This window comes from Sinohyriopsis cumingii, unplaced genomic scaffold (assembly GCF_028554795.1).
Source record: "Sinohyriopsis cumingii isolate HCF-2022 unplaced genomic scaffold, ASM2855479v2 utg001510l, whole genome shotgun sequence".
Taxonomy (NCBI): Eukaryota; Metazoa; Mollusca; class Bivalvia; order Unionida; family Unionidae; genus Sinohyriopsis; species Sinohyriopsis cumingii.
The window spans coordinates 1740271-1767896 of NW_028316007.1; the positions used below are offsets into that span (position 1 = coordinate 1740271).

General features: G+C 36.2%; 1 protein-coding gene across 1 annotated transcript; it reads right to left on the reverse strand.

Annotated features, from left to right (window-relative positions):
* LOC149772409 (uncharacterized) lies at positions 1-26120 on the reverse strand. The gene is made up of 10 exons (XM_089947841.1): positions 25549-26120; positions 24841-24912; positions 23624-23701; positions 15708-15854; positions 14965-15162; positions 14280-14381; positions 9310-9405; positions 4416-4487; positions 3025-3099; positions 1-2456 (listed from the first exon to the last, which is right to left on the reverse strand). The coding sequence occupies exons 1-10, from the start codon at positions 25763-25765 to the stop codon at positions 1924-1926; spliced, it is 1590 nt and encodes a 529-aa protein (XP_089803967.1). The 5' UTR covers positions 25766-26120; the 3' UTR covers positions 1-1923.
* Positions 26121-27626: the final 1506 nt, after the last annotated feature.

The following is a 27626-nucleotide window of genomic DNA, read 5'->3' on the forward strand; positions in this document are numbered from 1 at the left end:
TATAAATAAATGGGTCTGCCATTATATTGAAAAGGATATCACAATTAACATTATGAGACAAAATCTACTGGGGAGGATAATTTATATTCACGCTATTGATTTTTCGCATAATCATAATGTCTAGTGTCAGCTGATTGGACAATTCTTAGATTCATAACTCCTCATGCATCTACCATTTCATGCGGGTTCCTAAATACGCTGTAACACGATAAATCCAAGTTTTAGTGGGAACAGTGAACGCATTATTTCTCCATGTGGTGTTTAAGTACTATTGAAATTTAGGTTCTTTGTTTCACAAATATAACTCAAGAGACTATATCTACAAATAAAGAACCAGTCAAGAAACTCCACCGTATACGCATGCCATCTGTCGAAGAAGGATGGGTGAGTTCGACTGCGAAAAACTATTATAAAAGCTATGAAATAACACATCAAAACGTTTGCTTACTAAAATATTTTTATTGCAGGCTTTTGAAGTATATATTCATCGGCCTACATATACGGTAAAATCTAACTCAAATTACTTTCAGAAGACCACACAGAGTCTCTTGAGGATATAGGTCCTCTGTACATGGAGGACATCATTAAATAAGAGCATATAAGACAATGTCTTCATAAATGTAGTGCTTAATGAGCAGATGTTCTTAACTTGCAGGTGTCTGTTATTAGAAATAACTGAGATAGGTCACTCGACCCTGTCCCCAACATAAATATAGGGTATGTAAACTAGAAAAAGTACCCTGTCACTATGGACTCTAGGAACTCTTCTATACCGGTGGGCCAGTATGACCCTGAGTTAAAACATAAATCGTCTGCTGCTAAGAGAATCACAAAAACATCAACACCTACATATAAAATATATCCTCAAACAGAAAACACTTGGCGTTACTTTGAACAGACTGAAACAACTACATCAGACAGCACGCAATATTTACTTGAGAATAGGATTCAGAAACCTATTTATATTGGGAATATTTGTAAGACACTAATATATGACACATGTACTTGAAAAATCTTTCCAACAACAGTTAAAGGCATTTCTTCTCGCCTATTATTATTCCTTTTTTATACAACATATCATAAGCAGTATTACATTTGTTTTGAAAAATACTAAAATTGCAAATAACAGGACGAAGAGGCTAGAATACACTTTACGACTAGAAAGAAATGTAATAAAAACAGATTACAACAGTAGCCTACCGCCATTATTACAGTCTGGATAAAACTAGCATTGCTTTCCGATGTATAGCTTGAATTCAGATGTAAGACTTCCTCCGCAAAATAAATTTTGCACTTGTAATGTCTATATTAGGAATAATTTCCGGCTTTAATATCAGATTCGGATTTCTGACACGAAAATAAAGAAAATGACTTCCTCTATGTAAATAATGTAACTCCTACAATGACGATATTAAAAAATTAAGTTCGAGTAACATTCGCTACCCCATTAGGCTTACTTTGGTGTCTTTAAGACACATTTAAATTTGTTAGATGACATAGGGCTAGAGTGTGATATTTGTGCTGTTTTCGCTGACTGAATTTTTTATAATTATAACTTCTTTAATATTTGTATGCGGTACTTATCATTGTTTACAATGGTTATATCTTAATATCTATCTTTCTATCTATCCTTATTCTTAATGACGTGTGTGGTAAAAATACTTATGACAGCAAATCTAGTTAAACGGACATTTTTCATTGTGGACATATGCGTTTTGCTGTACTAACGAATATTGCATTGTATTAACTAACGTATACAACGGACACAAAGAACCAATAAACACATTCTATTAACTGATGAATGCACTTGAAAAGTTCTCAAAAATTATTGTACATATTACAAACACGCGACCAGGTCCATATATTATATTATGCAGAAATATGCATTGGTTTCCAAGGAATCACTTTAGGAAATTTTGCGAACTACACACCCATCTCCTCATATTGGTGTGTTGAATCGGAAAATGGAGACTGCTGGTTCCTGTTTCTATATTCATCTGTCAGAGGCATAATATTTGCGTCACTGATAACTGAGACAGAGATTTTATTCCTTTTCTTCATGAACTGCATATTTGTGATCCTGATTTTTTTGAGGTTCTTCATCACCAACGCAATAAGATTGGAGCGGGATTTGTGGCTTGAATTGCGTCTCACCTTTAACTGGCAGTTGGGTGTGGCATGCGCAGTAACAGACTTGTTGATCTCCTCGGCGTCCTCCGTCAAGAAGCAGAACATGCCTTTCCCTGATTGGCTGCTACAGATAGATTTGAATCTGAAAATATCTCTTTCTTTGACAAAGCCAAATCCTTCCAGATCCTTGTACAGCCAGCAGAATAAAGGCCCATCTTCATTAAATAATGCCAATCCTTCAAACGTCACGTTCAGTGTGTAATGACCACTGAGGTTACATCGTTTGGACACTTCATTGTCCATTACCTCGACGCAGAACATGTCTCCTGAATTAAAATAATACAGACGGAGTAAGGAACGTTGTAACGAAGCATACTTATAGCAAAGATACTATTAACCTGATAACACTGTAGGGAAAAGGTTTATAGTAATGTACGGGTGAGACATTTGTGGCACAAACATGCGGTCTCAATCTAAAAATTGTATTTCCATGCTGCCCATTTCACCGTAATAATTGCTTAGATTTTTTTTAAAAAAAGCCTTATGTGCTTCAATTGGTTTTCTAGTCAAGGTGAAGATCTTGAACTTATTTTGTAGTTTTTATATCTTCACCCTAGATAGGCGGAGGGCATATAAGATGTCTTGCTTTTGATAATGCCAAAAGAAATCATAGGACAAATAATACGAAAACCATATTTTATGTTACGCAGTAAAAATGGACGCTTATATTTAATGTATTCCAAATCTTTAACCAGTATCCATCGGCGCCTATGGGTACTGGGATTTTATAAAGAGACAGACTATATTTATAGAACATAATTGTATCTTTGCTCCTCCCCTCCTTCTCACCCCCCCCCCATCACTGAATTTAAAAGTTACAACGTTTGACTCTACCTTCGATGCCCTCATGTGTGGACTCTTTATCCGATTCAACTTCAAGTGAATAGCCGGAATTAGAAGCATATGGTTCTGAAATTAACGGGAATAACTTCAAATATCTATATATCTAAAAAAAACACATATGAAAATACAGGTAGATTCATGATTGATAAATGTCATGTCATGTTGTGACTTTGGCTGACATCAAGCTGAAAAATCTAAATTTAATGTCAGAATACAGTTCTTGTTATACCATGCTTTTTTTAAAACTGAAATCTTAACTCAAATGCCCTCCAATAATTTTTACGCTACCCTAGGCTAAAATTTTCTTCACTGAGGGCATAGCACAGTGACTTAAGCATCTTACTGTTTTGCAATAATTAAATTTGGAAAATTCATAAATTTATACTTAAAGATATTAATCTCTGTGTCGCATACTTTACAAGTAATAATTGATCAAAACTCGTTAACCCCCACCCCACCCCTCCAATGATTACAGGTATGTTGAATGTATGTATCTAAATGGAAAGAAACTGGGGATGTTACTGGATATTCTGTAGTTCCCTGCCTTTGCATGATGTGACACATTTCAGTTATACTAGAGACGTAACTATCGCAGTTCCCCGAGACATAACTACCTGAACTCCCATGACATAAATACCGCAACTCCCAGAAACATAACTGCCGGAGCTCCACGAGGCGTAACTACCGCAGCTTCCCAATATATAACTACTACTACTACTACACCCCGAGACATAGCTAAATCATCTTCATGAGACATGACTACTAGGACTGTTGGAGACATAGAATTAAACTGAGTATTACATACGGAACAAAATTCGTCGATCATTCACGATCATTATAAACTAATACACCGAAGTTTCACGTTACAGGTCTAACCATTCAGGTTAAGGTTAACATAAGTTTATTTACTCTTAACCAAAAATAATAAAACATATGGCATCATTAGGATGGAATTTATGAAATTTTAGCTCGAAGAATCTATCGCCAGATGTTTTTTATATTTATATTTATGTATCTTCGGCTTCGTATCATAAGGTAGCCATAACTTATTGTTGTCCTAAGAAATTTAATTGACGTGAAATTAAATTTACATTACATTTGTGATGTTCAGAGTGACAAAAAACTTCTTGCTTCTTAAATAAGGTAAGAAAGTTTAGATGTAACAAACTGCCGTCGATTGATTAAATCGTTTATTTTTAATGGCACATCATCACACAAAAGACTTTTAGTGCTAAGGCAATGGACTAAAGTGACTAGTCATTGGAGACACACCATCAACAGGTCCAAGCAGAATTCGAAACGCTAATTACTGAGATACAGTAAGTCCGTTGATGTATCAAAATAAAGGTATTACAAAAAAATCTGTTGTCATGTATATTCACCATTGATTTGATCTTCAGATATCTCATCAGGCAGCAGCTTCACACTTGATGACTGAATGTCCAACAGTGTCTCTGATTGGAGTAGAATAGAAAAAATACATATTTTTAATATAGTTATTGATTAATCAGTTGCTTTTTAAAGGCACATCACCATACGATATATATATATATATATATATATATATATATATATATATATATATATATATATATATATATATATATATATATACATATATATATATATATATATATATATATATATATATATATATATATATATATATATATATATATATATATATATATATATATATATATATATATATATATATATATTCTGATTAACATTCAGCATATAATAAATACGATACATATATAGTCTACATATTTACTATTTGAACCATTAATTAGTATTAAAAAGCATTGATGCAATATCGATCTAATATGATACATCACGACTTGTCGCAATCAAGTGTATATGTAATGTTATTCCTCAGTAAAATAATAAAATTTCTTTTCAGCAATAGGCTTCATGCTTGGTTTTAGGAAAACCCATCTATCCGCCATTTATGGGGAGGGGGGGGGCTGCTGACAACTACATGTTTGTCCTACTCCCCCATCCCCGAAAATAATTATGCGGATGCCGCTGCTGCCATCTCATTATGAATCACAGAAATGCCGTGAGAGTTTACACTTTGTCGGAACAATGATGACATCATATCACGGCCAAATTCACCACTCGGTTGAACAAGAACTATAGGTGCAGAGACTTTTTGACAATCCACTCTACTTTTTTAAATTCTCCAATTTAGAAAGCATCATAGTAATTCTAAAAATGAACCGTACACAAGAATCGAATTAATCCTTGTGAAAAGTACCAAAGATGATGTAAATGATGACATATAGCAATACATATAAATTCAAACCCAAAGAAACATTTTTGTCGCTCTTTACGTTTATAAATGAATACAAATTTGAAAGTCTGTACAAAGGATGAACCAACAGGAAATTCTGTTGTTGTGTTACTTACATATAATTAAAAATGTCTGTCAAGCCATTTTAGGAAGAAACACAGGTCATCACAGCTTCAATATATATTTTTGTGTTAACATAAATGATAAATATGAATGCATACGCGAAACTGAATAACCATATATGTAAAAGTGTGTAGCAAACTGAGGTACATGAGATGCAGTGTATGGCACACTAAGCTCTTCGAACACAATTAAGCAATTATCAAGATATGATATAGTGTAAAAGGAGACCTGGTGGCTTAAGTGTTTAGAGCGTCCGCCTCGGATGCGGGAGGTCGCGGGTTTGAACCCTAGCGGAGTCATACCACAGATCTAAAACTAACAGCTGCCTCGCTTGGCGCTCATCAGTTCGAGGTTTGTGTTTGGTTTTGGTCGGTTCTGGTGTCAAAATAAGGTGTCTGGGTGGGACATTATGCTATATGTCTGTGGCACCATACCCACCAGCCCTGTGCATTACTAAAAACTGCGACACTGCAGACATCGTAGCGATATGACTGAAATATTTTTAAAGCTAAGTTAAACCTCCAAAATACACAAATATCAAAGGTGTATAGAAAAAATTCTTTAGGCAAAAAGATCAAAAATTTAAGAATATATGACGAAGGATAAAAATTTAAAAGAATTACATTTACTATAAAAGTCAACCATTTTTAAAGGATCAACACATATCATATACAGTGTTTTATCAAAAGAACAGCGGTCACGGATTGGTTGAATTCCTGGCGACGTAATGATATCAATATGGATACCCACTATAGAATTGTCCAAGAAGAATTTGTATAGAACAGTTTGACCTCATCAAAGAGACATATTAGTATAAATAAGATTTAATTGCCTGCTAGGTCTTTCAGTTTGGCGCCCACAACATTGCCTGTTATAAAACGTGCTCGAGCAACCGTGTGACCTTTGTCCTTCGTCTGCTTCATATTATCTAATGTGGGTGACGTCATATCTTCGAATCCCTCTGTTCGTGGAGGTAAAAGTTTTCATTTATAATTTTTAAAATCTATTTTGACGAGTTTAGTTTTGCATGTTTAAAGTGCATGGTTAGCATACACCACTCTGTAATGCATTGTTTAATACACCATCCCTTGAAATCAGCTGAATAAACCGTGTTTATCATGCATAGTTAGCATACACCACCCCGTGATGCATGGTTTACATACAACACCCCGTGATGCATGGTTTACATACACCACCCCGTGATGCATAGTTTACATACAACACCCCGTGATGCATGGTTTACATACACCACCCCGTGATGCATAGTTAGCATACACCACCCCGTGATGCATAGTTAGCATACACCACCCCGTGATGCATGGTTTACATACAACACCCCGTGATGCATGGTTTACATACAACACCTCGTGATGCATGGTTTACATACAACACCCCGTGATGCATGGTTTACATACATCACCCCGTGATGCATAGTTAGCATACACCACCCCGTGATGCATGGTTTACATACAACACCTCGTGATGCATGGTTTACATACACCACCCCGTGATGCATGGTTTACATACACCACCCCGTGATGCATAGTTAGCATACACCACCCCGTGATGCATGGTTTACATACAACACCTCGTGATGCATGGTTTACATACAACACCTCGTGATGCATAGTTAGCCTACACCACCCCGTGATGCATGGTTTACATACAACACCTCGTGATGCATGGTTTACATACACCACCCCGTGATGCATGGTTTACATACACCACCCCGTGATGCATAGTTAGCATACACCACCCCGTGATGCATGGTTTACATACACCACCCCGTGATACATGGTTTACATACAACACCTCGTGATGCATAGTTAGCATACACCACCCCGTGATGCATGGTTTACATACAACACCTCGTGATGCATGGTTTACATACACCACCCCGTGATGCATGGTTTACATACACCACCCCGTGATGCATAGTTAGCATACACCACCCCGTGATGCATGGTTTTCATACACCACCCCGTGATGCATAGTTAGCATACACCACCCCGTGATGCATGGTTTACATACAACACCTCGTGATGCATGGTTTACATACACCACCCCGTGATGCATGGTTTACATACAACACCCCGTGATGCATGGTTTACATACACCACCCCGTGATGCATGTAAACCATGCATCACGGGGTGTTGTATGTAAACCATGCATCACGGGGTGGTGTATGTAAACCACCCCGTGATGCATAGTTAGCATACACCACCCCGTGATGCATGGTTTACATACAACACCTCGTGATGCATGGTTTACATACACCACCCCGTGATGCATGGTTTACATACACCACCCCGTGATGCATAGTTAGCATACACCACCCCGTGATGCATGGTTTACATACAACACCTCGTGATGCATGGTTTACATACACCACCCCGTGATGCATGGTTTACATACACCACCCCGTGATGCATAGTTAGCATACACCACCCCGTGATGCATGGTTTACATACAACACCTCGTGATGCATGGTTTACATACAACACCTCGTGATGCATGGTTTACATACACCACCCCGTGATGCATGGTTTACATACAACACCCCGTGATGCATGGTTTACATACAACACCCCGTGATGCATGGTTTACATACAACACCTCGTGATGCATGGTTTACATACAACACCCCGTGATGCATGGTTTACATACACCACCCCGTGATGCATAGTTAGCATATACCACCCCGTGATGCATGGTTTTCATACAACACCTCGTGATGCATGGTTTACATACAACACCTCGTGATGCATGGTTTACATACACCACCCCGTGATGCATGGTTTACATACAACACCTCGTGATGCATGGTTTACATACAACACCCCGTGATGCATGGTTTACATACACCACCCCGTGATGCATAGTTAGCATATACCACCCCGTGATGCATGGTTTTCATACAACCCCTCGTGATGCATGGTTTACATACAACACCTCGTGATGCATGGTTTACATACACCACCCCGTGATGCATAGTTAGCATACACCACCCCGTGATGCATGGTTTTCATACACCACCCCGTGATGCATAGTTAGCATACACCACCCCGTGATGCATAGTTAGCATACACCACCCCGTGATGCATGGTTTACATACACCACCCCGTGATGCATGGTTAGCATACACCACCCCGTGATGCATAGTTAGCATACACCACCCCGTGATGCATAGTTAGCATATACCACCCCGTGATGCATGGTTTTCATACACCACCCCGTGATGCATAGTTAGCATACACCACCCCGTGATGCATAGTTAGCATACACAACCCCGTGATGCATGGTTTACATACACCACCCCGTGATGCATGGTTTACATACACCACCCCGTGATGCATGGTACAGACACAACCTCGTGATGCATGGTTAGCATACACCACCCCGTGATGCATGGTTAGCATACACCACCCCGTGCTGCATGGTTAGCATACACCACCCCGTGATGCATGGTTTACGTACACCACCCCGTGATGCATGGTTTACATACGCCACCCCGTGATACATGGTTAACATACACGACCACGTTATGCATGGTTTATAAACACCACCCCATGATGCATGGCTTACACACACCACTCAGTGATGTATGGTTTATATTCGCCACCCCGTGATATGTGGATAACATACACCACCCCTTGAATTCGGCGGAACAGGTGACAAGATCAAGACGTCTTGGAGCAAAAATGAAAGTCGAACTATTGTGTCACAGTCAAACATGAATGGTTTGAAGAAGTGAAGAACGATTTTTTGTTTCAATTATCAAAAAAGTAAGTTTTTATAATTTTTGGAGAAAGATTTCCTTATTGACAGCACAGATTTATGCAAGGATAACTACCTTGATGAACATCTGCATGTACTTCAAAGATACATGACGGAGTCGGTTTATATTTTGCCTCGCCTGTGTCTGCGCCAGCTTGCCTGTTTTCGTCTGCTTAAAAAATAAATAAATAAATAAATAAATAAATAAATAAATAAATAAATAATGCACAACATTGGTGTCCAGGGTGTGTGAGTACGATACTGCATTTGGGGGAAGTGGTAGAGTTAAATAAATAAATAAAAACAAACAAAAAAGTATTTGTGCATTATATAAATATCACCTTTCAATTTGGGCTCTTCCACCCCCCATAAAATTGTAAAATTACCGCAGTCGCCCATACTACACACACACACACACACACACACACACGCATATATATATATATATATATATATATATATATATATATATATATATATATATATATATATATATATATAGTGCACCTGGTACTATTTTGACCACTATTTGATTGTGGGGTCAAAGGTCGTGTGCAGTGGTCTAATTTATAGATATATACGTAGATATTACAAGTTTTTACGTTTTATTTTCATAAATAGAGCCATAATTGTTTACCTTTTTGTACATCTATCAGAAAACAGCTATACAACAAAGAGCAGATCTATTCGGATAATTTTAATTTTAAGGATGCGTTGTATACCTGAAGGTAAATAATGAAACTACTATGTACTCCAACTGAACACGACGATGTCTTGCGTTTAACTTTCGATATCACCATCAAATAACTTGATAAGAAATAAAATATATGCACACTCAATGAGCATGTATCCATGATCTCACTGCTTCCACTCATTCCTGAATATTTTATGTTTCTAGTACAATTATATGCATCAGCATGCAAAACAAAAATCATACGATATCGTTTCCTCTTTACAGTTAAAGACATCCAACCTTCATGTGTTATTTTTTAAAGAGGTTTTATTGTTGTTACTCATGATTACTGACACTATATACGATTATTTTCATTAAAAAAACAGTAATGTAAATACACCAGTTACAAAAGAATGCAAAGGAAGTTGTCTGAAACATGTAACAAAATTTTGATTTGTTTCAGAGAAATCATCGAAAGTACATTTTGCAACATTTTCTTAAAGCCTTCGGGATTTTCTAGTTATTTTCAAGTCCGTATTTGCGGTTGCCCAGTTAACTATTTAGATCGTCAATATCTTCTTCATACATTTTCCTTGAGATTTTTTAATATATTTATGACATAATATTTGTAAACTATTTTTAAATAAATAATTATCCTGATTTAGGTGCATGCCCATGATTATCATTTCAGGTCTTAATTTTCTTGTTTTGTTCAAACAAACAATTCTTCTCATTTTCAAACTAAAACATGACCTTGTGGTGTCACTACACTATTACAGGATCTTAATGTAATCATTGCTGTATCACAGTGTAGTCCTTAATAAAACCAATAATATTTTTTCTATACTTAGTTTACTGGAGGCATGGCCATTGTTTTACTAAAGATTTAAAAAATTCTTCCTCGATATGTGATTTATGAAGATTTTTATTATCACCTGTTGTTAGCAATGATTTCCCCCCTACATAACATTATGCATGAATCATTAAATCAGGGTTATACAAATCTTTTTAAGATTTTTAAGATTTCCTCAAATTTCAAAAATTTCGAAACTCTGTTTCAAGGATTCAAACGGTTTCAATGCGTTCAATTGTAAAACTAACAAGTGATTTTGCAGCCTTTCCACGGCTTTGCATATAATACTAATGAGACTTTGTATAGTGCCTAATCTTTAGAAGCTCTAAGCCCTTTACAACATTAGACAACACCTGTAACATGAAAAACATATATAATGATACGATCACAAAAAACAAACAACATGAAATCAGAAAAAAAAACATGCTGAAAATACTTAAGGTAGGAAACATTGTTAGGTCTTTAAGTTTGTTCTTGCAGTCAAAATGAGTGAGTTTTAAGAGCACTCTTGAATGGAATCCCTGTGTCTTTGTGTCTAAGTTCAGTGGGCAATTCATTCCACGCTGCTGGGCCCTGGTATGCAAAAGAACGTTGTCCATATGACTTCGTTTTCATAGTGGGAATAATGAGTATACGATTGTCAGAAGAGGAACGTAAGTATCTTGCTGGTGTGTACACATGGGTGAGGTCGGATAGGTATGTTGGACTGGAGTCCGCCAGTGAAACGTAGCACAGAGAACAAATTTTGTGTTTGATTCTAGATCGAAAGGACACGTATAACGAAAATATCAATACTGTCTTAAAGGAGACTAGAAATCAAAATTTTCCTTTTACGTATGTAATTCTCTACAGATTTTAATTAGACTGTCATGTTTATAAATTTAATATCGTAAGCGGGTAGTGATTTTATTGCATGGAAGATACCACGATTCCGTAAATTGCCGAGTTTTTCCGAGTTTTGATGAGACGACAGATCACGTGGTACTGTGACGCAATACTAGCCAGTCCTCGAATATAAACATTGGCGAGCGAGGCAGACGTAAGGAGACAACATTTGGGTTGCACATTCAAAACTTGAATCTGCAGTCTGATATAATAGTTTATGTACTGTACTGGTCAGTGCTTAAAAAAATTTATTAGGCACAGGCCCCGAGCTGGTGACTTAAATAAACTCAAGCCCTGACTGAAATTCCACAAGGCCGGAGGAGTTTATACCTGTCAACTCTCAATCCGGGAGAAAAACCTCCCGATTTTGGGGGTATTTTCTCATCTACATCCCGATCTCTTAATATCTCTAAATTTTTAGCAGCGAAGTCCCGATTATTACATTATGTCTGTAAATTTTCATTTGTCAGAAGAAAAAAACCAACCCCAAACCATTTATAAATAGATATAACGTATGCAATCCACAGTCTAAACTGCCACACTGCAGACATCGTAGTGATATGACTGAAAAATTTTTAAAGCTACGTTAAAAATTCAAATCACACGCACACACGTCTAAATCCGGCACTGGACGAAATAATTAATATCACACAACAGTTTTTTTTTCTTTTTTTCTTCTCCAGTAAATAGAACGTGAAAATTAAACTTTATTCAAGTAAATTTCAGATGTTTTTAAACAACTACAACAGTACTATGGTATAAAAAAAATTAAAAGAATAAAATTGTCACCAATTAGCTTAAATGAATGATCACTGTGAAATTTTCTCTGCAAACAAAATCGCATCTCCATTTAAGCCGAAGAAACTCGGCCAGTTAACACCTGACATTCCTCTACCGTATATGTAAAGTTCAATTACCATGATTAAATTACAAGGAATAAAACAAAATATACCATGCAGTATATGTGGTCCTAAAGAACTAATTCTGAATAAATATTTTGTTCAGCAAACAGTGTTACATGCATTAAGACTTAAACCTGAAGTCCATGGCATCGTAAGTAACAACAAAATAGGCATCGTTTATTTTTGCCAATCAATTGCTGGTGCTTACACATACACACACTGTCGAACATGGTTTCTTTGAAGTATGTCCGAAGGGCAGTCCTTTTCACAAGATCAATGCAAGGATAAGGAGTCTGTTCATTAGTCACACCGGCTTTATTGTTTGCGTACTTAAATTAAAATTTTAGCTATTTTGCAATTTAGCCAGGGCTGACTAGAACAGGCAAAATGGGCTTGTCCTGGGTTATAATAAGGCGTATCACATGGAGAAAAGGTATGTCCCATGGGCGCTCGTACATTGGGGCAAGGGGTTGGGTCAATAGTGACTCCCCCCCCCCAGTTTCTATTGTCAGCCATTTAATGTGAAACTTTGACCTCTTTTCTTTTAATCGCTGCTATTTAAACTGCCCAAGGAATAGTTTTATATCAGTTCCAGTCATTACAGATTACCGTTTATACATACTACATGTATACAATGATTTTTTTTTAAATTTGTAATTTTTATAAGATTACTAAAAATTGTGTTTTCTCGAAACACGACAGGTTTAGAATATTATTTTTGGCAAAGCCTCCATTTGATTAAAATCGAATCTAAATTTCACCTTGGACAGTAGTGATTTGATTTAGATTGTGCCGTGTTAAGGTATGTATGTCAACATCTTGAAAATACATTTACTCATTTCACCAGCGCGATCAAAGTTTCCTCAGGCAAACAATTTTTGTTTCGACAAGCCTGACGGGAACCTCACTTTGAATACAGGATGGGCCGGAACTAAAACCAGAGGGGCCCAGGGTGTCGGGCTATCAGATTTATTTTTAGCACTGCTGGTGTAGATAAAAGATCTGTGAATTGATTGTTGCATTTTGTGGTCACTTATTCGGCCTTCTGCCTATTTTCGTAACTCGCACGTTTAACACTTTTCCCATGATTTATTATTCAACGTTATGTCTGGAACAGCGCCAACTTTTAGTCTAGGCCTAGCATTTGCCTATCCTTGAGCTGCCATTTTCTTCAGAATCCCTCTCGTAACAGTCCTTTGAGAAATGTAACGAGCACATAGTGCTGTATGGTGTTGCTTTGAAATCGACTCGTTTGTAATAATGTATCCATTCTTTCATTATGCCTTTATCTTTCGGAAAAGAAAAAAAAATGTCCACAGGCTTTTCTTAATGTTCTATTACACCCGTAAGCAACGCAAAATGGTATTGTCTTTTACTCTGGCAACTCCCACTTGGGCTGCTGGAGTCGCTACTATGACGTCACATCCCGAAAGTAACCGAATAGGCGCGGAAATTTTGCATACGAGGTCACGGAAATTCAGCTCCTAGAAGATAGGCCAATATTTAAATATTGGCATTACGGTCGCAGATGATACTTCAGGATAAGGTTTTCTGCTATAGTACTTTTATTATTATTCTATATTTCCATTGGTTTCTGGTCTCCTTTAAGTACCATAAGCAAGATATTGTAAATTCACTATTTCAAGAGAAAATTTGAGAATTTTAATGAAAAAGGGTACCTGCTCACCTGTAAAGAATCTTACTTGTATTTATATTTACCCATTTATATTTACCCATATTTTCATCACGCAAATCCGCCGGTGTCTCTTCAACTGGTTCAAATAGATTTACCAAACTACCCTCAGCATTGTTAAGTGTCACAACAATGTTAGGAGCTGAAAATATTATTTGTGTTGGCATTTAAATCAATGTTGAGTTAAAAAGAGTATTCATTATTTTGTTCGAGGAGAAGAAATTGTGATCTTAACATACTTTTAATCGATCCCATCCACGCAGCACATACTACTGAAATTTGTGTCCCCTCGAATAAATGCGACATTTTTTTCTTGAAGTCTGAATAAAATTGATACATAATTACACATTTGTTAAAATCCAGACAAACAAAGGATGATCGATAACAATTATACTTGTTACAATTATTGATCAGCTTTGTAGAAAGTGTCATTACAAACAAAGTTGCCATTATGTGAAAAAGCACTAAAAACGTATGTATATTAAATTTTATATGCATACAGCTCAAAAATTCCCGAAGTCAGAGCAGAAGCAATGAGACTTTGAAATGATGTGTCCGCATTTATCTGTCTGCCCCCCCCCCCAAAAAAAATAAACAACCACAAAATCCCACCAAAAAACTAACAAGAAACAACAAATACATAATACAACAAAACAAGCAGTGAATAAATCCATAACCCATGGAAATTCTGTTTTTAGGTGAACATTTCAATTTCTTTAACTTACCATTTATTGCCGAAGTTCTGTTTATTGCCGCCACAGAAGTGCCTTGGGCTGATGGCTTATCTCTTGATGAGAAAGTGTTCGATCGTTGCAAATCCTGTAACAGTGGTTCCTCTAGCAGCGAAAGCGAGTTTGACCTTTTTAAAGCTGGTCGAATATTACTTCGTCCTAGTTCACTGTACATGTCGTTTTCATGATTTTCTGACAAGAAGTAAAAGTCATGGAAATAAATCCAATGGCCAAATGTCTTGTTGAGGTGGGTGTTTCTAGTCCAGATAGAATCGTTGATAATAACACATGACTCTACCTTAATGTCGTTATAACTTATGTAAAACATAATGCTCCACAAATTGCATGGCATTTTTGGGGGGTGGGGGTGGGGAGCGTAGTGGGCATAGTCCCCTCGTTCAAAGTTCCAAAATATGGAATTCTCTTCAGTATGGTAGACACGTTCACCTACTATTACCGATAATTGAGTTACAGAGGTTGTCTCATTTCATTCTCTATTGTTTACCTATTCCTCAGACCGAGAAAGTCATGCACCACAAGATATATTTAATTTTTTTATATATTCTACTCTCGATATTCCTTTGGAAGAGAGAGATAGAGAGAGAGAGAGAGAGAATCGAAAAGTTTTAACTAGCTACCGCATTGGGCCAGCGAGTATGAATATAATTTTGCTTTCCCAAGCAATTTGGATAAATTTAAAGAACTTTGATAGTAGAAAACGCCTGGCACCATCTTACCTGTGAAAGTGATGTCGTCGTTGCCTAGAAGTTCGAGAAAACGAGAGTCGGATTCGTCAGGAATCCTTGGTCTCAATCTTGTTGGTGTTTCATCAACCAGCGTGTGTTTATATTTGCCTGCTTTTGATGTAAGAGGCGTGTATGACCCTATAATGTGACATGAATTAGTCTAATTAAGAGGCATGAAAGACCATATCATGTGACACGAATTAGTCTAATTAAGAGGCGAGGATGACCCTATAATGTGACACAAATTATTCTAATTAAGAGGCGAGGATGACCCTATAATGTGACACAAATTATTCTAATTAAGAGGCGAGGATGACCCTATAATGTGACACAAATTAGTCTAATTAAGAGGCGAGGATGACCCTATAATGTGACACAAATTATTCTAATTAAGAGGCGAGGATGACCCTATAATGTGACATGAATTAGTCTAATATAAAAGCTCGTTAGCTTAAAGTTCGTCTTAAGGTAAAATAAGGAGTAGATCTTAAATTAGACAGGAAGTCTGAAGCTCAAAGTAAACCATACGAATATTGTTGGATTAATTCCTGTCTTTTTTTATATTCCATTCTGTCACATAATCCCCATTGGTGAATCTATAGACAGCATCGTATATTCAATCAAAGTAGCCTTATGGCTGCATTACTTCGACACCCCCAACAACTGAAACAAAAACATGACATAACTGGCTAGAAAGATATAAAATGGTAAAAATAACATGCAAATGAGCTAGAACTATTTATAATACTCACGCCAGAAGTAAGAACTATGTGAGTACTGGAAACACACACACATACTGTATAGGCTTTGTAGCTATATGTTAGAATCTTTTGAAATGAAAGAATCTGAAAGTTTTGCATGCGATGCAAGATGAAGATTATTCTGTAAATACTGAAACTACAAACGACGATATTACAAATCTTGAAAATGACGCCAATGGTCAAAAAGGTCAAGTGTAGTTTGATAATGGACAACACTTTATATAATAAAACAAAACCAAATTGCAGAACGTTTAAAAAACTTAACCATATAAATATTTTTGATATTATTCTAATTTACAGAATAACTAAAATGGTGAAAGTATAAACTAATATCATAAAAATAAGTTTACTAACTCTTTAAAAATGAAAGGGCATTTTAAAATTAATTCTCAATATATTATGGTTAATTATTTATAAAATATTTATTTTAGGATTATAAGTATTATGCATGCCATAATTTTTTATTGTATAGTTTGAGTTCTGATGAAATAATGAACATTCGTCAAAAACATATCAAGGTATAATATTTTTTTTTTAAAACGTGCCTTATACATAATAAAAATATTAATAAAACTGTTTATCCCTATTTATTCATAAATTTTTGATATAGTTATCAATAGAGATATAAGTATCTTTAAGACCCATTTTTATGTATTAAAATATCATTTATCTGTACTGTATATGCATATTTCCATGTCAGTTATTCGTTAAAGAATAAAACAATTACGCTGGGTTAAAAATGGAAGCTATGACGTCATCTAGTTTATGTCATATTGTTTATGTTATTGATCACGTAGAAACAGAATTTATTATATGCTCATTTTTTCTCCGTTAACTTCACTATGTCAGAATCGTTCAGTATTTCACAATATTGCCCTCACGCGTACTTCCTATTGCACTCACGTGTGCCCAATAGTGTACTAGGAACTACTTGTAAAAAAAAATATTGTACACTCACATAACAGGCGATTTACATTTTGGTTGATTCAGTTTGTTTTTGAATGAGCTAAAGCAGATGTTTCGTGGACTGCCACATGCCAGCTGCTTTGCTACATTCCGAGTTACCTTTTTTGATACAATGTTTCGGATTTAGGCTAGCTATAGAGGCCAGACAGGGTCCTTACAAATAACATGCAAGTGGCAAGGAACAAACTGTCTTCTTTAGCTGGTAATAAGAATGGCAAAAAATATACTTAGTTTTACATCCTGAATTTCCTCAAAATGTACTTTCTTAGTTCTGCAAATCCGATTTACATGAGCCATGTCATGGGTTCTCAAGCTTGATTACACATTTCGAAATTGCACTGTAAGTTTGACTATTTTCCAAGTGCAATTACATTCTCCTTAATGCACTCAAAAATGAAATAAACATTATATTACATAGCGTTCTTTTGATAATTGCAATTGAAAGACTTCATACTTTTCCCACATTATACTTTCAAACATTCAATGACAGAACAGAAACACACTTGCAGATGTCAACACGCTGTTGATATCCATTGTACTTCATGTAGAATTGGCACAGATGAATCCAGTCCATAATCACGAAATTTCGTAGAATCGACAAAGTACCAAAATATATTCATTCAAGATTCAGTGGAAAAGTTGTTGCAATGCGCATTCATTCACAATATGAATCCAAATTTCAATTTTAAGTAGACCAAAACGCCATTTTCTTTCGAAAGTTATGTCTAGCGCGCGACTAAGTTCAAGTTTATCTGGGCGGAGTTATGTCGCATTAAAAATGTTGTTGTGTAATGATGAATCTGCGCTTGTGTATTTAGTTTGGAACACGGCATACATTCAGTTACTTTGTTTCTTGTAGTGTATTTTTGTTCATATAATTAAGCCTTAGGTAGAATAAGAAAATGAACATGTAAAGAAAAGGTTACTGCATTTGTATGGGAAAATATTAACTCGTTTTTTTCGGATGGATATACTGCACTCCCAAGGTCGTGCAGCATTTCCGTATAAAAAACTCATTCATTTTTTCCCATACAGATACAGTAACCTATACATATTTAATAACGTAAGCAATGATATTGAATTCAGTTTGAATTCAGCCTGATAAAGCAATAAAGCGAAACCGGTCACACAGTGTACGTGTTGGTGTTGTTTATTTTATAATATACATATTCATTTTATAACCTTGATAATTAAATTATTTGCTAAGTTTTACAAAACTGTTTAGTTTCGCTTCGTTCTGTTTCTTAGTTTATGACCATAGAGTCTTACAGTAATCCCCAAGAAACCATTACTTTTTTCTCTGATTTCACCTTGACAAGCATGTTACTGCATCCTTTGTAGTCCCTGAGAAAATCATTAGTTTTGTCTCTGATTTCTTCGAGACAAGCTTGTAATAGCTTACACTTTTTGTTTTTTAGTTTTCGTTTACGTTTGTTTGAAATTAGTATAAAATTTCTGAATGTTATTTCTTTTCAGTGTGGTTATTTTTATCATGATAATTCATTGCCTGTATTGCAGTCGCCTTATCACGATTTTAATATGTATGATTCTTCTACCAGTTTTATTTTAAATGTTCTTTTTATCTTTCCGTGGAATTGTAAGTACACCAAATTAAATTTCCATGATGAGCTGATTGTTTCCTATATCTGTCGCATTCTATTGACTTGTTATTTGTTGTTGTTGTTGTTGTTGTTGTGGGGTTTAACGCCATTTTTCAGCACATGATAGGCTATGTATGGCTGCCAGTATTAATGGTGGAGGAAGAACCCTGGAAAACCCCGGGAAGAACCACCGACCCACGAGAAGCAAGCTTTCTCACATACCCACATTGGCCGAATCCTAGACTCGAACCCACCCAGACAGGTGAAATGGCAGTGATCTGTAACGGAGAGCGCTTTAGACCACTCGGCCACTCGGGCCCCGACTTGTTATTTGTCAACACCTCAATGTTGTATTCTTCTTGATAATGAAAACAACATGCGTGGCCTTTTGATTTACAAAGAACCCCATGCTTTATCTGTTTATAGTATTCTCAAACCATCCGTTTATTGTACTCCTACCGATTTTAAACATAAAAGGAATCATGTATAGAAACATATACGAAACTTAGTCATTTCATTCATTTAGTTATTATTCCTAACCTGACTGTCGCCAGGGGGTCCCAAACACTTTCAACTTGTTTGCGTTTCGAATCAAAAGGGAGTTTCTTCATCAACATGGTCGCCATATTTAATTGGGCCATTCTATGCTTTCAAGCAACATATGTGATGTTGTTCGCCGTCTTCCAAAATCTAAATTCCGTAAATTTTGGATTTACATCTCTTTGAACACATATATACAAGAGTTCCTCCTATTACTTTGTTCAGTTTGTTTTTCGAATATTAAAACTAGACATTGAAAATATTGGATGCAGACGATACATTTTATATATATATATATACTGAAATAGACTATTCTAGAAACAGAAAAAGACAGCGAGCAGTCTGTTTGTTGTCTACTTCGGAAGCTTCTGTTTGCGTTGAAACGCCAATAATTCGAATGTGTTTGGGACCGCTTGGCGACAGTCAGGTTAGAAATTATAAATCGATGAATGAAATGTCCAAGTGTTGTGTGCTTTGTTATATTATTGATGCATTTCGTTTTTAAAATCGGTAGAGGGGTACAAACAATGTGTGTGTGAGTGTTTTGGATTTTAAACATGCCTTTAACAATTTTTCAGTCATGTCGCTACGATGTCTGCAGTGTGGCAGTTTATAGTTTATAGACCTCCCGCATCCAAGGCGGACGCTCTAACCACTTAGCCCACCTTAGCGGCATGAGGGTACAAACAAACGGTGGAAGGAGAGGTATGCAAATGCTGTAGTACAAGTCACATGGGTCCTGTATGCACATTTACTCATTTAAAGCTAAATATAAATTGTTCCTTTAAAATTTAACACGAATTTTCTTTAAACAAAGTCTATTCAATCCTGATTATTGAATGCTCTGCACCTTAACTGTCATCAAGAAGCTTCCAGATGAAATAAGAGCGCGTCGAGTGGAATCGTCACAATCGAGGGTAGTGCGAATTTAATTATCAATATGCATGCCTATCACTGTGACATCACAGAGCGCGACATTTAACCCTTATTGTACTGGAACACACGTTTAGGTTCATTTCGTCCAAAAATGTATATTTATTTTAACATTGATTTTGCCGTATGCACCTCTAGGGGCGTCTAAAATAATGACCTTCCAAAGGAATATGGATGTATGCGAATCCAAATGAAGTGAATCCTTGCCACCTAAAGGTATGTATAATGAAATTATTTTAAAAAATGACACACATTACTGAAATAGTCGGTGTTGAATGCCTACATGACCCGTGTGACTTGTATTATAATTGTGTATTTTATAATTGATTTTTCGTTTTCTTATGACCTTATTATGGGATGTAAAAACAAAAGAAACAAATAAGATGCATTAGCATTCTCATATTCCGTATCGGTTAATCGAACTGGCAAAAAGGACAGTGTGGCGCACACACAACTGAACAGATCTCACCCATAATTAAATAAATGATTAGCCAAACAAAGTGAAGAGGACGTGCTCTCATTGTAACAGAGTGTCGATTTCAGGTGATATGATCCCTATCTAAAACGTGCTATAGAAAATGTTATACACCTATTCAGAAACACCAGGAATCATCTGGAGTGTGTTTTGGAACAGTGACCAGAAAACTGGTTTACCTTGATTTGTTTGGGTGTATAGGTAACCTTGATTATTTAAATATAAAATTAAAGAAGGGAAAAAGAAAATAAAGAACAAAATTTAACCATAGAATTCAGCTAAAACAAGGTCATCAAAATTTGGGCGGTGAGTGTGGCCAGTCATATAGGCCTGTCCGATAAGGGTTGTTACGTCCCTTGACTTATTAAGTCCCCTAATTTACCCATAATACAACGCTCTTCCGGCGAGCAAATCTATATGCTGTGATGGAGGCCAACAAAGCATCGAATTAAAGCTATCCAACAGTATATAATGTGTGTATATATCTTATTAATCACGTCTTCATTTGATATCAATTTATAAGGTTCTCATCAGTCTAAATCGATCTATGCTAATAAAAATGTGTTAAAATGCAAAATAAATTTATCTTTTATTTTTTAATCAGTATCGCATGCGAATTTACCGATTTTCATATCCTTCAAACGTGCCTCTACCCATGCCGCTTTGCGATGGTACCACATATTTCGATGCTAATTCAATAGATTTGAAGAAAAGATTTCAAGCTATACAACAGCATATAATATGTGTAGATATGCTATTAATTACTTCTTCATTTGTCTGTCCGTTCCCCATATGCTTTCCTATATGAACGTTACCGATCTTTATATGCTTGCTACGTGCGTCTATCCATGCCGTTTTGCACTGGTGCAGTGGTGCCACATATTCGATGCTAATACTATAGATGTGAAGCATAGAGCCCAATTATACATATAATTTATTCTCCACGGACAATGCTGCTAACTTTTAAGTTCGACCTTTCTTCAGTAATTTCAAATTTGTTCCGGAAATTCCCTTTGTTATGGTAAATCTAAGGACTGGATTTTAACAGAAAACAAAACATGAAATCTATGATGTCTGTTTTTTTTTTACTCATGTTAGTATATACAAGTATATAAAGTGATTTATTCATTGACAATTGGCATTCATAATCTAATTCAAACATGTACTTGATATTTTTAAAAAGCACATTCTTATTACATATCAGACAGAACTGATAATTTGCTTTGTTTCTAATGTGTCATCTCCTGACAAATCTAATTCATATTCCTCTTCATCTAAGCAAAATATATTTCACTAAGAACTGATTATTACATTATCTAAGTTTGCCAAGATAACAACGAATATATTTAAATATGTGTATGAGGATTTATAATAATAATAATAATAACAATAGTAATAATGCTTTAAATATGAGAATTTATGTGTTATGGGTTGAATTTTAATGATAATAATATAAATTCAGTCTGTGAAACACATAAACACGCTATCACACTTTTTATCTAAATTTAAGCACTCAAGTTGACGCATTCGTAAGGGGGTATTGCTCACCGGAAATAGAGATTGTAAATTCGTGCATACGGTGTCTGTTTTCAATTCACTAAAGAGCTCTTCAAGGGAGTCTATTTCAGGGGCGGTAACAACCCTTATCGATCAGAGCCAACACACACCGGTCAAGAAAGTACATGTTTATAATGTGGGGAAAGCATGTTGTGTTTTTTTTTTAAACCTCCATGTTAAAGAGTGTAATCAACGCTATTGTATTTGTCCGCAACACCCGGGTATTAACAAACAATAAATACCTAAGTTCAACTCGACGATTTGAGTGAATTTTGGCAGCAAGACATTTTGAATCGATAGGAGGTACACAGTATTTCTTGATAATTTAGGGAGTGTATGTTTTCAAATCTATATCTTGAAAGGTGTAAGAAAAGATGAAAGTTTTCTTTTCACCAAGAAATAAACATGCACACGGTCAAACAAATAAAAAATAAAATGGATTGTGATGACTAAAATAATACAAATAACGTGTAAATATATTGGAAACCGTTATTGTCACTATGCCACACCCCCTCTGAAATTATGACCCACACATTCTACTGTGGATATTCTATACCACCCCTTCCCCATGCCCTCCTCCCAAGAAAAAGAGAGAGAGAGAGAGAGAGAGAGAGAGAGAGAGAGAGTCGAATAAGAAGAAAAAAGAAAAGAAATAATTATTACAGTTATGATGCAGTCGATTAAATGCAGTTGTCGTGATGAAAAACAATAATATCAATGTATTAAAGTTAAGACTCATTTGACAAGTCAGGTTGTAGCCATTTCTTTATGAATAATAACAGTCATTGGGTGATTTACTAGTAGTTTGTATTCTACTGGACACATAAAATGTAAACCATCGCTTAATGAGTAATACCAGTCATTGGGTGATATACTAATTGTATATTTTCTACTGGACACATGAAATGTAAACCATCGCTTTATGAGTAATACCAGTCATCATTGAGTGATATGCTAATTGTATATATTCTACTCGACACATACAATGTAAACCATAGCTTTATGAATAATACCAGTCATTGGGTGATATACTAATTGTATATATTTTACTAGACACATACAAATATAAGTTACCTCCGGCTCTTTGTGTTAGCTCAGCTCTCCTGAAATCCTCGGCCATGTCAATTTCAGAACCTCCCTTTTTACTCGTGTCTGTAAAATGATACTGACATTAGTAGTAGTAGTAGTAGCAGTTGTTGTAGTAGTTGTAGTTGTAGTAGTAGTAGCAGTAGTAGTAGTAGTAGCAATAACAATAGCAGCAGTGGCGGTTATAGCAGATGTACTGTTAGCAGTCGAAGTAACAGCAGAAAAGAAGAACAGAATAAAAAAAACAGTGGTAATAGAAGCAGCAGTAGTATTACAGGAAGATGTAGAATAAACAGTAGTGCTTGTAGTAGTAATAGTAGTGGTAGTAGCAACAGCAGATGGGAGAGGCCACTACATTAGTAACAGCAATAGTACTACCAGCAGCAAATGGTGGTTTAATGCTAATGGGAGGATTGTAATTAGTGTTTATGTGTAATTTTGTTGATTTTGGAGTAATTGAGGAAGAATAGGAAGAGGAGGCGAGAAGTAGGTATAAGGGAAATAATGGACAAAGATTCTGTTTCCTCCACATACGTAAACAGTTTTCTTCATTTCATGAGCTCTTCACTCTTCATAATAAACAAATACTTTATACAAGGCATCTTGAAAGTAAATAATATTTCAACGTTACGTATCTATTTCTTCACAGTAGATGTATGTATGCATTTATGTATGCATGCATGCATGTGTGTTGTTGTTGTTGTTGGGTTTAACGCCATTTTTCAGCACACGATAGGCTATTCATAGCAGCCAGTATTAATGGTGAAGGAAGAACCTGGAAAAAGCCCGGAAAGAACCACCGACCCACGAGAAGCTACTGGCAAGCTTTCTCACATACCCACATTAGCCGAAGCCGAGACTCGAACCCACGCAGACAGAGGTGAGATGGCAGTGATCCGTAACGGAGAGCGCTTTAGACCACTCGGCCACTCGGGCCCCCTATGTATGTATGTGTGTATGTATGTATGTATGCATGTATATATGTATGTATGTATGTATGTATGTATGTATGTATGTATGTATGTATGTATGTATGTATGTATGTATGTATGTATGTATGTATGTATGTATATATGTATGTGTGTGTGTGTGTGTGTGTGTATGTATGTATGTATGTATGTATGTCGCCATTCGCAACCACAATAATTACTGCTGCAGCCACTACCACTACCTAACTCCCGTACAGAAAGATCCTAAAAATATACCTGTGAAATCAAGCCAGTTAGAATGCTCAGCCTCCAATATTAAATCCATAGCTGACTTGCCACCAGGGTAGTCTGGAAAATAAATGTTGGAGTTATTCAAAGATCTGTTTGTCAACCAAAGAAATTTTAAATATTTCCATGGAAGAACACCTGTATTTTTTACGTATTTCACTTTTACCTTGTCGGGTCTTGGGTCTTTGTCGTGCCCAGTTGTTTTTAAATATTTGCGAATCTCATACGGAAAAGGTTTTGCACATAACCTATAATTAAATTATCTCTTACTAAACCGTCTCCAAGATTACTTTTTATTGCTGAGTCCCTACCCCTCATAACCGTCTCCAAGATTAATTCTTTGAAGCTGAATTCTTACCCCTCCAACTGCTCCGGTACCTATGTGGTTACAACATCCGCCTCGGATGCGGAAGGTCGCGGGTTCGAACCCCGGCTGATCACACGAAAGACTTATGAAAATGGTACTAGAGCTGCCTCACTTGGCGCTCAGCATTAAGAGGTTAGTGTTAAGGTTGGTCGGCCTGGTGTGAGGATAATGTGACTGGGTGGGACATGATGCATGATGCCCAAGTGCTAGACATCACTATAAACTGCCACACTGCAGATATCATAACAATATGACTGAACAATTATTAAAGTTACGCTAAAAATTAAAATATCACACACACACACACACACACACACACACCTACCTACCTGTTGATCTTATGTTCTCCTGAAAGGATATATCCACCAACTCCACGCTGCCAAAAGGTTTCAAGGTCTCTGTTGACGACCTGATAGCCTGGTCATGCCGCTCAGTCTCAGACTCATCCCGGGATATGGGGTCAGACGCCTTTCTCCGGCGTCCAGATGGCGCAAAGGGTACCTGCTTGCTCATGCCTTTTAAATGAGGCTTCTGTTCTTTACGCATTGGGACATCACTCTAATGAATGAACTTTTTTTTTGACACTTTAACAAAATACATCAAAAGTATTTAAAACGCTGTGCTATTCTACATTTACTTGTCAAATGTGAAACTTTAATAAAGAATTCTTCATTCAAGCATGATTACTTATCGACAAATAATCATGTAAAATGCATAGATAATATCCTCAAACATTGCAATTTCTTAATATCTCGAACAAGCAGATCGATTAAATGGTTGGTTATTTCATTGACAGATTAGTGTTTGGTGGCACATCAACACATGATAGGCCATGTCGTGCGAGGCATTTGGAAAAAGTGTATATTTATTCTGGTCGCGAATCCTATTCCACAGCAGCAAGTCTCGGCTACCCGTGTATCTCTGAAGATATTGTTAAAAATATTTTAGCATTAATCAACACAAATAAAAGATCATTATATATATATATATATATATGTATGTATATCTCGAGAAACATTAAATCAACTTACTAGAGTATACAATTATGTTTCGCGTCTCTCGATTAAATTTGAGTTTCCATTGTTCATTTGTTTGAAAACGTTCTTCTTCTCTAAAGGAAAGATAGAAAAACGAAAATATAAAGATGATAGGATTTGTCGATGTAGATTTCAAGTTTAATTTTTATGTCTCAAAAATATCTATTCTTTAAAGTAGATATTCATTTAGGCTTTACAGAATTAAGGTCTTGTAGCAGGGAACAAGTGCCAAGTGTTCCCCTTGTCATGTGGTCCAAGCTGGTTGACGTGGATAAAATTACGTATTTAAATAAACCATATGTAAGTCTAAACTGTAATACTTAGCCTAATATATTTATATTTTTTTTTAGATAAAGGACAATTTATTGAGAGCATTCAGGGCTCCCCACCATGAAGTGTCCCACCCACCCACCCAAACCCTATTCCATCCCTGCATTTAGGATAAAACATATCTAACATTTTAAGTAAAAAGAATGTTACAGAAATGACCAAATATGACAAAACGAACCCAGACTTACATTTTAGGAAGAGCCTCCATTATACGTTTACTTTGCACATTATATTAACACTATAGGTCAAGATAACTTAAGCCTGTTATGGGTATGTCGTTTGTCGACACATGTTTCACATAAATGAAAGTGATCAATAAATGGGAAGTCTTCCGGAGAATTGTTCTAAACAAAATACAAACGCTATAATGATATATTCGATACTTTCTTTGTCATTCGATCAACCCATATCTTCATAGACAATACCGAATCGTCTTCAGACGGAATACACTAGCGCATGAACACGGAATTCGGAAATGGTAATAACAGTTGTTGTTGTGGGGTTTAACGCCATTTTTCAGCACGCGATAGGCTATACATGGCGGCCAGTATTAATGGTGGAGGAAGAACCCGGTAAAACCCCGGAAAGAACCACCGACCCACGAGAAGCTACTGGCAAGCTTTCTCACATACCCACATTGGCTGAATCCGAGACTCGAACCCACGCAGACAGAGGTGAGATGGCAGTGATCCGTAACGAATAGCGCTTTAGACCACTCGGCCACTCGGGGCCCCTGGTAACAACAGAGGTATTTACAAACAATATTGTTGGTAAAATCAGCAACATTCATCTCAAACGTTCTGACATGCGTACACGTTTTTACACAAGAAAATATGTAATATGTCCTATGGTCGGATGTATAAGGTTGAAGTGCGAGATAAAAGTTATAATTAGCCAAAAGGATCGCTTGTTAGCAAAACATACAGTAGAATACAAAAATATGCTTGAAGCAAACAGGTAGTAAAATTATTAATGGGACGAGGCTTTGTTCAATACAAACGTAAGGTATTTTTTTAAAATTACGGATAATGCAAACAAAC

Excerpts from the sequence above, each read along its gene's own strand:
- LOC149772409 (XM_089947841.1), bottom strand. The coding sequence starts at position 25,765 with ATGCGTAAAGAACAGAAGCCTCATTTAAAAGGCATGAGCAAGCAGGTA. Across the intron at positions 24,913-25,548 it reads GGAGAACATAAGATCAACAG|ACTACCCTGGTGGCAAGTCA; the intron begins GTAGGTAGGTGT and ends TTTATTTTCCAG. Across the intron at positions 9,406-14,279 it reads TTTGCGTGATGAAAATATGG|CAGACGAAAACAGGCAAGCT; the intron begins GTAAATATAAAT and ends TTATTTTTTAAG.